The following is a 12,247-nucleotide window of genomic DNA, read 5'->3' as shown; positions in this document are numbered from 1 at the left end:
CAAACTAGATCAATAGTTAATGCAAACTAGATCAACAGGTGGCTGTTCAATGATTTCTGATGTTCATGGGAGGAGGAAATTGAGAATCTAGTCTTTGTGCTTCAGGAAAACCAACCTTCACTATAGGTTAGCTTCCTTGACTCTCTTTGTTCTCACTTTGCTGTATGCCCACGTGGGATTTTTGTACCCCTCCTTAGTACTTGAGATCATCCACTCAACTGTGATGCTCAGATAATGGGAGAGAAAATTACTGAAAAGCTAAGAAGCAAAAAACTGGGGAGCATCCGGTGGAGCCACAGGAGAAACAAAAATCACATCTTAGGTTGCTGAAAAGGAAGATGTTTATTAGTAGGAAATGCATACATTTAAGACCTTCAGGGGACTACAGACAGTCTCCTGTATCTGCAGGAGATTGGTTTCAGGATTCCTTGTGGATCCAAAAATCTGCAGATGAACAGGTCTCACATACAGTGACAAATGAATGAAACACAAGGTTGGAGAAAGTTGTGAGGTTGGAGAGAGACCAAGGATCTGTGAAAGGGAGAAAATGTGGATTCATACCAAGCCATTTGCCAGACTTGCTTCTCTTGCCAGACTCCTCTCTCTCTCTTGTTCACTATTTATGTTGCATACTGTGCTATGTATATAAAATTTGCAAATCTGAGCCTGCAGATCTGAAAAGCCGATTGTACTTAGAATAAAGAAAAAACCGAACCAGGAACTCGCAAACACTTGTATTGTTGTGGTGCACCTTTCAAGTCATTTCTGACTTCGGGTAACTATGAAGTGAATCTATTAAAAGTTTTCTGGGGGGCAAGATTTGTTCAAAGGGGCAATTCTATCAAGAAACAACCGTTTGTGAGCATCTTGATACATGTCTCTTGCTTCTGTTGCAGATCAGATAGTCAAGCATCCTTCTAAATGCAATTACACAGCAGCAATGAAAACAAAATACAAGATAAGGAAGGCAATGCTGAATCTCAAATAGTCTTTTAAAAGAGAACTGTAAATTACAATTTTATTCCCTATCATTTCAGCTGCATTGAATTATTAAAGTCCTCGGAACCCCTATACCAGCAAAGCTTTTACAGTTGGACTTCCACCTCTATATGTCATTTTTATTCTGATTACAAACTGCACATTTTCAGCCTTGTTTTTTGGAAGATGACTTTAGAAAGAACATGACTGATCAGCAAATCTCATTAGGCATGAAGAGGTGTTGCAAAGGATGTAACTGGTAGAAGGAAGACAATCTTAATACACAGAAGGTGCTAAGACAGCAAAGGTAATTGACTGTTTCTTTTACAGATTCAGGACTTATAGTCTTTCGAAGACCACGAGAGATCTTCACCACCTGGAGTGTGAATGTAGAGGCATCCTTCTGCAAATGTAAGGAGAATTCCAGTGAGTAATGGGAAAAATGGAAGTCTTCAATTGAGGCTTTATGGGATTTGGGAGAGAAATTATAATCCAAATATAGCAATAACTTTCTTGGCAACTTGGTATAATTATAACCTGAAGGAGAAAAAACCTGACACAGTTGTTCATTACACATGATAAAAAAACCCATCATCCTACCCAGTCATTACACAGACACATGGTGTTTGTCGCTAGTGTTCTTTCAAGTTTAAGATGCAGGTTTGAAGATAATTGATTTCACATATGACAATCCTAGTTAAACAATGCACAGTATCAATATTTTGAGCCCTGGTTGTTATTTTCATGGCAATTCACTTACTATTGTAGTATGTGTATTTGCTGAAGAAAATATCATTCTCTTCTTTAGCCCAGAAGCTGTACGTAATAAGCACTACTAATAAAAGTAACTATGGTGCTTGCTTGGAAGTAACAGAAAAGAATGTTAAATCTACTATCAATAATGTTAATAATAACAATAATATTAATAGATCATGTCTGCCATCCTGGTAAGGGTAGTATGGGTCTTGGGACAAATGGCAAGAGGACTGCCTAGGAAAAAGTTTCTATATGGATTTACTCTACTTGTACTCAGAGAATAAACTGCTGAAGCTCAGAGTTTGCATTCCTCAGGATCATATCTTCCAAATTGTCTTCCCTTCTTTTAAAACTATATTTCAAACTCTGGAGAGAATGCCATTCCTCATAGTGATTAACTTATTAAAACTCCTATCATGAGATCATACTCTCTTTTTTCCTCTTCCCACCTTCTTATCTTGCTTATATTCTTTCAATCTAATTTCAGGCACAACAATGACTCAAGGTAAACAGAAATAAATGGAGAATGCAGTTGGAAGACATTAGGGAGCAACAAGATTCCCCCCTCCCCATTTCAAGCTAAATAATGTATTATATTATCATTCCTCTCTCCATCTAACCCTTTTAATAAGGCAAGATAGAAAACTCAGTAGAGTCTTTGACAGCAATGAAAACTTTAACCAATAGATAGCTCTATGAAAAATTTCCAAGACTTCTTTATTCTGAAAGATGTTCTAGAGATGATTGACACAAAGAGCTTGTTAAAATTTAAGTCAACCTGCAGGGGAAGGACTGACAGTTGTAGATGCCAAGTTGCAGCATCTTTTCCTGCACAACTAAAAAAAAAAGAGACAGCTCCAGCAATAATGCTGTTGCTTTTGTTTGCCTTCAACTCATTTCTGACTTACGGTGAGCCTAAGGTGAATCTTTCATGTGGTGTTCTTGGTAAGATTGTTCAGAAGGGGTTGCCTTTGCCTTCGTCTGAGAGTCTGTGACTTGCCCAGGGTCACCCTGTCAGTTTCCATGGCTGAACAAAATTTCAAATTCTGGTCTCCAGAATCATAGTCCAATGTTCAAACCACTATACAACATCTGAACTGGGATTGTTTCTTTATTTAAAAAAAAGATTGCTGTTAGTTTTATGAGGCTTACAAGGAGGAGGAATAGTAGTTGGTAATACTACCATTATACCTCTGACTAATAGCTGCCATCCGTATCCATGCCCTGCTTACCCCACCAGCTCAATAGATATCTTGAGCAATGATTAATTGATTTGCCCCAAAGAAATGGGAAATTATTGTTTCCATTTGATGTTTGACGTTTTGTCTTATGTCTGTTATAACAGGTTGTGCTTTTTATTTAATTTTAGTTTGTTAAGTTATAATTTGTATTTATATGTTGGGTTGTATAAATTTTGTTAGTATGAATATATTGTTGTTGTATTCGGGCATTGAATGTTTATCTTTTATGTGTGGAATCTGCTCTGAGATCCTTTGGGGAGATAGAGCGGAATATAAATAAAGTATTATTATTATTATTATTATTAATAATAATAATTATTATTATTATTATTCAACTTTGTTGTGGGACTCCATTGTCAATGACTTTCTGTATTCAGAAAAAAAGACCGAATCTTCTTTCAAATCATCATTTTAAGGATCAATCAGTAACTAAGAGCTACACTGACCACTTAGATCGGTTTGGGAGGAACTGGCTTTGCCAGGCCAGTGATTAGGTTGACTTATATGAAGCTGGTTTGAGATCAGGTAGTTGATTGCATTAATCATGGAACTTGACTTCAAACCATTCTGTGTCTCCCCACTCACCACCCCAATTTAAGGATGAGATGCAAATAAGTGCTCTAAGGCACAGGAGATGAAAAACAAAAAGAGTGGAAGCAATTACCCCTCTGAGGGGGTCAATTAGCCCCCAGCTAGCCAGCCATGCCCCTGGGAATTTTTTCAACAACCCCTGAATCCCACAAAGTACATTAGAGAAGGCAGGTGTCTACAATGTGCTTTGCATCCTGCAGGAATGATTTTGCCCCATGATCTGGGATACGTTGGGATCTGTAGTAGCACACTAAAGGGATTTTTTGAGATTACCTTAATGCCCTGTAAACCTTTTAATCATGCAGCTGCATGCACTGGTGGTGTGCCTTTTGTAGCCACTTATTTCAAGTAATCTTGAAGCTGTATTAAATAGTCAGTGTAGATGAGGCCAGAGTAATCAATTCTGTATAACTAGGCAACCATGACACAAAACAGCTTGGATTCTACGTGTGATTTCACACATAATATTTTCTAATGAAATGCTTCTTACAAAGAAGGATGAATGAATGCAATTGATATCATTTTAATTCCCTCATAATATGTTTGCTTTTTTAAAGGAGCTTGCTTCCTGTCACAACAGAGATACAAATACCTTAGTTTGGTTCTCAATTTGTCCTTTCCATATGGTTCAACAAAGCACATGCACCAAGAAAGCCCTATTATTTGTTTTATACTGCTTTATTTGCTAAAATGAGACATTGAAAGTCCCAAAAATATGCAAAGAACATATTTACAATAATTACAGATGAGAAGAAAGTTTTAAAAAACCGCTCTGATTGATTCCAGGTCAGGAAAATACTCCTTTGACATGCTGTTGCAGAGTTGGTCTTTGTTTTATTTAGCAGCAACTGGAACTATCACTAGCTTGCTTTATGAAGATGTAATTAGTAATTTCATGTTGGAAGGGGAGAGACTATCACGGGATTAAAATGGGCAGACTTTGATGAAACCTCTGTAGTCTGGATTCCTATTTTTTCCTCCCTCCCTCTTGGACTGACCATCTTTAAGGACATCCCATTTACCAACAAGGTCCCCCCCCCCCCCCCCATGAGTCTTTCACTAAATATCCCACATCATTCTTTACAATACAGACTCTCAGTACCTCAGACCACAGTCTGGTAAAGAGGATTATTTCAAGTTTAGGCTTAAAGGTTGGCCTTGGCACCAAACATAAAGAAACTTAGCAGGAAAATTAGAATACATCAGAGGTGATGGGAGGGGGAGGAGGGTGAAAAAGCTCATAAAACAAGTTCCATAAATTAAGGCCATGCACGGGTATCCTAGAAACAAGAAAGAGCTCAGCGATGACACAAGCAAGCCACGCCATGCATAAAAAGCAAATCTTTGGAGCTGTTTTCCACCTCATGTACCATTCCAAGCATATCTGTGTGAAAGTGCTGGGGAGCAAGCTGGAAACGGCACAACCCAAGAGAAATAATTAAGAAATGAACTCTACTAATTCAGTGGCATCTGTCCCAAAAGGGAACAAAGTGCCCTTTGTGAAACGTTCTCCACAGCAAGCCTCCTAGAGTTTGAACTGTATCCATGGCCTCTCCTGGAATTAAACCCAAAGCAAGACTTTATTGTTCCCTTTCCTTTGACTACTGCAAGGGGGGCTGGGATCCCAAGAGGTTTTAAAATATTACTGATCAGCCGGTCCTGGCTGAATTTTTCCCAGCACATGAATCAACTTTATTGCATTAGTGTTATTGAGACATAGACAATATCAAGGAGTACAAGCAGGGTGACAGTGTAAAGAAATATTTCTCAGCAGCAGTTTTGCTGTCGTAAATAGGTTGGAAACGGATGCACTTCCATTTCCTTCAGAAAAAAACAGCAGTATAAGAATCGTAGACACTTTTTAGATTCCCTCTGGAATTTTGAAAAAAACAACTTACTATATATGCCACTTAACATGCATGGGATCTCAGATTTCTAGGAAGGAAAGGCATTTAGAAAGGCATTTGTCTGGCATTTTGAGATATAACTGTGATATTTTAGTGTAAAATTAAGTATCAGTGTAGTCCTGCAGTTGATGTGAGAAATATGTACACCATATTAGAAGCAATTTCTTGATTGAGGTCCTATGCTTAAAAAAAGAAAAATATGGGAGGAACCAAACTTTCAATGGATTTCAGAGGGAACGGAGTTCAACTAAATTAGTGTAGATCCAGCCTCAAGTGGTTCTGGCTTGATCTCTTGAGCTCTTTCACAGTGAGACACATTAGAATCAGTACTTGCAAGAGCGCACAAAATAAATGAGTTAGTATCTTTTGTGGATTTCCATTTGTTTTGGTTGTTTATGAACCATTCAGTACTCTTTTCAATAATGATGCCAGAATGAGAATTAGATATTTTTTTTCTAACACCACAAAGACCATCAGGTGAACTATGCTCACTATCTCATTTCTGTGGGATTTTTTTTCTGACCATAGAACACAGCGCAGTATGTTCTCATCTCATTTTATCTTACTGACACACTTTGTGAGACCCCATGGGGAGATGGGGTGGGATATAAATAAAGTATTGTTGTTTTGTTGTTGTACAGTAAGAACTAATGTCATGCTCAAGACAACCCACAGTAAGATTCTTGGCTGAGTAACCTTTGAAATCGAATTGTAAACAAAAGCAAAAAAGAAAAATCCACATCAGCTATTATGGAAATGTATTGTAGATCTCATCTGCAATTCCTAAATACAAATACCTGTTTAGACTCTCCAGTATCCTTGCTACTCCCCTCTGCTCAACAAGGTCCATTGGCCAATGATGGATCATCATCACTGTCTCTCCTGTTTCTTTGGGGAAGATTGGGAGGAGGATTCTGGTCAGGCCTAGATGAAAGAGAAATGGAGAATAACCACAGATGTCCTTAAGTTTGTGAATGTGTGGATTGTGATCGGTGGTGTAATGTTAAGGTCTGTTGTGACCATAAATCAATATTACTGCCAATATAAAGCTAACAGAGTACAACAGGCATGCTTAAAGGGTATGGTCAAAATCACATTAGGCATGACAACTGCAGGCAGCAACAAATTCTGAGCAATAAACAAATGGATACACACTGTTCCGATTGAATAAATACGGTAAATTAGTAGCTGCAAGTCAATGCATAAATGTGCATCTCTTCTTTACTATGACATCCACGTGCCTCAATGGAAGAGGAATAAAACTGCTTACTGCTAATGCTAAAAAGCACCCCCTGGCTTAAATATTAGCAGATCCCAAAGTTAGACTGAAAACTGGCAGCTGCTTCACAGAGATTAACAGATTCCCCCGTTTCCTAGTGCATTGGCTTGGTTGTGCATTACACAAAGTTTTATACACTATTCTTAAATAGCTCAGTCCCACTAGCTTCACAAAATTTCCAGTTTACTTAAAGAATTCTTTTAAACCCTTAATTAAATGTTAATGTAACCATCTTGATTTATATCTTCCTGAATTGTCTCTTTCTAAGCAAGGTTGAGCATTCCTTAATAAAAAGAAGAAAAAATCACATTTAATAGAAAATTAGAAGAATAAAGGAATAGAAGTTACCTTATATAAAATTAAACTATGTATCTGTTTAGCACAGTTTTCACTAGTCTGACCAGCTGTGATTCCTTGGCACAAGGACTCACTATTACCTACTATTTTATCTTTTTAACTGGGGATTACAGGGACTTAAACTGGGAATTTCTGCATCCAAAACATGTGTTCCTAGTTTTGAGCTATAACTTCTTTGCACTATACAAAACTGTGAGCTCTAGGCATACATGCTTCTCCTTCAGCCCTCCCTTTTCAAATATTCTCATTTTTCAACAAACTACAGTTTCCTATAATATCAAAATACAATGAAGTATGGTTTAAACTACAATTTCAGAATAACACAAAAATAAAGATAGATTTCAGATCCTAGTCCCCCCCCCCCTCCCCCGTATTTAGAGTTTAAGCAAACCAACAGTTTCGAAGGTATGGACACTGTGGTAAACTGTGATAAGTTTAAAGTGTCAACATGAGATTTCTGCTATCTCTGAATGTGCAGGTAAGGTCAAATACAGGAGGTATCCATAGATGTCCATTACATCTGAATTAAATTGTTCTATGAACAAATTATGTTGTTCCTGTGAAGATCACAGAATTGTCATTTCATGCATAATGGCAATGGTTTCCTATTATGCACACTATCCTGCTCATGTTTCAAAGCATAGCATCCCTCAATCTTCTTTCCTTCATTTTTTGGCATCTGCATTATTGCCCCTTTACCTATTTCTGCTTTTATTTGCAGTTGGGAGAGAATTTTTCATTCTGTCTTATACTTTCAGGTAACCATGCCAAAACTGTACATGGCCCCTTTAAAACCATTATTATCACAAAGGTTCTAACACATTTAAAACAGAGCCAATGGGATGGAATAGGGAAAGCACAGTCAAAAGAGTGAGGATGAAGAGATGGAGAAGGAATAGCCTCTTGCATATTATAAGCTGCAACATAAACAGCTTATTCAGCATTAAGCCCAAGGTTTAATAAAGGCAGACCAGATGGCCATATGCACATCTTTATACTACTGCTTGCAAGCCACTAGCTCACTGAAACATTAGAAATTCATTGAAAGATGAACCTTGTTGAGGAAAGCCCTGAAAATATGTTTTAATTAGGAATCACAAGGAAGATTTACACAAAGGCAAACATTTTAAGGAAAAGCAAAAATTAAAGGTAGCAAAGGAGAGGAATATGTTTCCCAATGATGACTACTAGTGCTAAGGGTCTTCAGGGTCAGATGAACACCTACTTTATGTCATTATGTGTTTTTAGCCCATATACTGTTAGAAAATATGGAATCCTAGAATCCTCTGTTACTAAATTCACCCTGAACAAGGGATTAGTGATATATAGTAAACAAAACCAATATCCTTGAGACACCTATGGGCATAGGAATATTATTATTTACTTTAGACTATAAGAGTTTATCAGATAAGAGCCAAGTGCTATCTAACTCAATATCCTGAGTTGTCTTTTAAACTATTGTCTTCCATCCTAGAAGACTTTTTTTTTTTTTTTTTTGCAACAGCCATTCCCTTTTCTCATGGAAGCCACAGACAGGGGTACTGTAGATTCTCTAGGAAAAAGAAATGACTACGGTATAACATATAGAACAATGGTATCAGAGTTCATGGATTAAAAGAAGCCCACACAAGATTTCTTTTAATCCATCTGGGAGTTCATTTGGAGCTCATCTTATTCCATTAATTGTTTTCTTCCCTGTATAATGAATTGTATCAAACACACATGTAAGTTGAACACAAGCATGCACTTCTGAACATTCTATTATGTCTATACAAGGTACAAGCAAACAGCAGTCCAGGGGCATTGGTATCTCCCCTACCCCCAACACGCAGCTGTTTTAATTGGTCACAAATCCTCCAGACTACACATATTACCCTTTTTCTGCTTCCTCCAAATGTGAGTTGCTTCTATTGAAAGCCTGCAGGAAAGGCAATCTAGGGGCTGACTTGATGGTTTAACATTAAAAAATATTTTCCCCCAAAGTCAGAAGAATACTTCTTGCCACTTCATTTTTTCCACCCAGTGTATGCCACTTTTGGCAGCTGTATGGCCTTGGGGAAAGCCTGGGCAAACTTTCTAAGTTGGGGGCTGCATGCTAGCTGTCCTTGCCAGGAGGCCTGGCTTCCTAGTGATGGAAAGAAGGAAAGGAAAGAGGAAAGAAAGAGAGAAAGAAGAAAGGCCGAAAGGGAGGAAGAAAAGGATGGAAGGCGAAAGAGGGAGAGAGGGAAGAAAGGAAGGAAAGATAAAAGGGAAGGAAGGGAGGAAGGAAAAAGAGAAGTAAGGAAGAAAGGGAGAAAGAGAAGGATGGAAAGAAGGGAAGGATAAAAGGAAAGAGAGAAGGAAAGAAAGACAAAAGGGAAGGGTGAGAGAGGATGGCCTGAGAAAAGAGCCCAAGGGGCTGCATCTGATCCCTGGGCATGGGGTTGCCCATACCTGCCTTAGGGTGTACCAGGGGCCTTCTCTCATTGCCTGTTCCTTTTCAAAGCTAATACACAGATAATAAAGAATATTGAAAGAGAATCAACAAAGTGAAAACCAACACATAGAGAAGTAAACTTTGGGAATGCTGCAGGATTGGTCACATACCTTCACCATTCTACTGCCTGAAAGATTCTGATCTACAGAAGTTTGTGAATGGATGAACAAAGCCTATATTTTTTGTAATAGCACGACCTACTCTCTGTTACACCTGATTGTGAACAGCTTTCAGTACAGACAAATAGCTAATGACAGCAAACAGATTCGACAAAGCCAAGTAAACACTAGCCAAAATATTAAACTATTTGTTTGCTCAGTGTTCAGTTGTTAAACTACCAAGTACCTTATATTCCAGAAAACAGGTACCCACGTTATGTAAACCTGAAATTAGTGGTTATTTAAATTATGGGGCAAGCTAACGACCCCACAACCTACCCTTCTGGAAAGCATGATTTCTCTTATTTACTTTATGTTGTCTAAAAACAGTCAAATACCAACCCCTATATTTTCCTTTAGCCATTCATGTAGTTATAGAAAAGCATACATAGTGTCCTAAACCAATAGAGGTGGCACGAAGACAATGGTGATGGATGGAGGTAGTGAAGTGACAGATGCTTAAGATGGATAAGTGAAGAGGTTTGGTGAATCTGATATGGACCAGGGGCTACCTCCTGAATTACAGGGCCAAAATCAAAATTATCCTCCTTTTCAAAGTAATTGTAGTTTCTCCATTTCCATTATGATATGCTACCAAGATATGCTAACATATATGGCTCTGCTTCAGATGATCTAAGGTAAAGGTGTTCCCCTGACATTAAGTCCAGTCATGTCCAACTCTGGGGTGTGGTGCTCATCTCCATTTCTAAGCTGAAGAGCTGGTGTTGTCCGTAGACATCTCCAAAGTCATGTGGCCGGCATGACTGCATGCAACACCGTTACCTTCCCGCCGGAGCGGTACCTATTGATCTACTCACATTTGCATGTTTTCAAACTGCTAGGTTGGCAGAAGCTGGGGCTGACAGCGGAAACTCACACTGCTCCCCGGAATCAAACTTGCGACCTTTCAGTCAACAAGCTCAGCAACGCTTTAACCCACTGCGCCACCGGGGGCTCCTCAAATGAACTACTCTCCTTTTATTTTCTTTCTGCCCAGTTGTCTTTGTAGCTACAAGTAACTCTAAATGTTCAACAAAATCAACAGACAAAAGAAAATTGACAGAATGGGACAACCAGCACTTCCAATCTGTTCTGCTCTATGGAGTAGCAGGAGAATAGGTAATACAATAAAGATTGCAGGGAAGTCTCTACATTATGTGACACATGGTGGGAGCCTCTCCTGTGTATTCATCTTCCCCGCAGTCTGTTATATGGCCTATCCATCATCTGGAACAGGCTTTAAAAAAGTGTCTTGAGAATAAGTTTATGTAAGATATCACAGGAGTCATCACAAGGTAAAAGTGGTTTTGTATATTTTAAAAAAGCAGGCAGGAAGTTAGAAAGCAGCTGGTAGCAAAAATAGGTGGACACTGGATATAACAGCAGGAGAAAGAGACAAACCAAGAAACTAATGTGAGTGAATTGTTATTTTAGGGGAATATAAAGGTTTGATAAAGATATGTTAGGTTGATGGTTTCAAGAAAATGCACTCCACTGAGACTCCATTATATCTTCCTTGGCTCACTTAACTATGCTCTGGTGGCAGAATGTTATATAGAAAAGAAGGAAGCAGCATAGTGACAGCTGGCAAGGACGCAGTGACAGCAATACCACTGTGTGTAAGACATCACACAAAAAGTTTCCCTCCTATTCAGTTCATTTAAAGAACAGAAACTTTGAACAGGTTTCCAAAGTGTTTCCACACATGAGACTCTGCTCATATGCAAGTATAATGACAAGGCCAGTTGCATATCAGAGTTCCTATACCTAGCACAAGTAGGAATAACAAGTAATGCAATGCAATGATCTACCTTTGTCAACCTGAGGCATATATTATGAATTATCAAGTGACAAGTACAAATATTACCTGAATATGGAAATTCGCTGTGATCTGATTTTTGTTTTTGTTTGTTAAAGTCACCTCTCCACAGAAGTATGTTTGTGTAGGATTTAAAAGAAGAAAAATATTCACTTCTCCTGAATCCATGAAAACAAATTACTTCTTTGTAGTTTTTAGATTAAAATGAATTCAGTCCCCAAGTTACAAACATCCGACTTACAAACGACACACCGTAAAGACAACAGGAGAGGTGAGACAACAGGAAGTGAGAGAAATCTATCATTGGGAAGGGAAATTCACTACTGAAAGAGGTATCATGGGGAAAAGGTGTCTCCACTAAAACTTTATCACCAATCCTTGTTTCCACAACAAGCCATTTTTTTCAAAATCCAATTATCACAAGGACAAAAAGTAGGACAAAATCTTCTGAACAGGGGGACAGACAGCAAAGCAAACACCACAGGGGTTTTCACCCTTCCCTATGCTATCCAAAACTACACAGATGTATATGCTTGGCTGGAGTTACATTTAATAAATGTACCTGTTCTGATTTACAAACAAATTTAACTTAGGAACTACAGAACCTATCTTGTTTGTAACTTGGGGACTGCCTGTACATGAGGGAACTTACTTTCTGAGGAAGGAGCACAACAAAGGAATTACT

The 12,247-nt window shown here is 38.3% G+C and overlaps 1 protein-coding gene across 1 annotated transcript in view; it reads right to left on the bottom strand.

Annotated features, from left to right (window-relative positions):
- Positions 1 to 323: 323 nt before the first annotated feature.
- TRIM44 (tripartite motif containing 44) overlaps positions 324 to 12,247 on the bottom strand; it is a 115,257-nt gene continuing 103,333 nt past the window's right edge. Inside the window, exons 5-6 of the mRNA XM_060752750.2 lie at positions 6,271 to 6,397; positions 324 to 1,381 (exon numbers count right to left, since the gene is read on the bottom strand). Coding sequence (XP_060608733.2) covers positions 6,310 to 6,397 — 88 coding nt within the window. The 3' untranslated portion in view covers positions 324 to 1,381; positions 6,271 to 6,309. The remainder of the gene's footprint in view (positions 1,382 to 6,270; positions 6,398 to 12,247) is intronic.

This window comes from Anolis sagrei, chromosome 1 (assembly GCF_037176765.1).
Source record: "Anolis sagrei isolate rAnoSag1 chromosome 1, rAnoSag1.mat, whole genome shotgun sequence".
In the NCBI taxonomy this organism is placed as follows: Eukaryota; Metazoa; Chordata; class Lepidosauria; order Squamata; family Dactyloidae; genus Anolis; species Anolis sagrei.
Note: the sequence above shows the minus strand (reverse complement) of the source record. Positions and strands in the feature narration are given on the sequence as shown.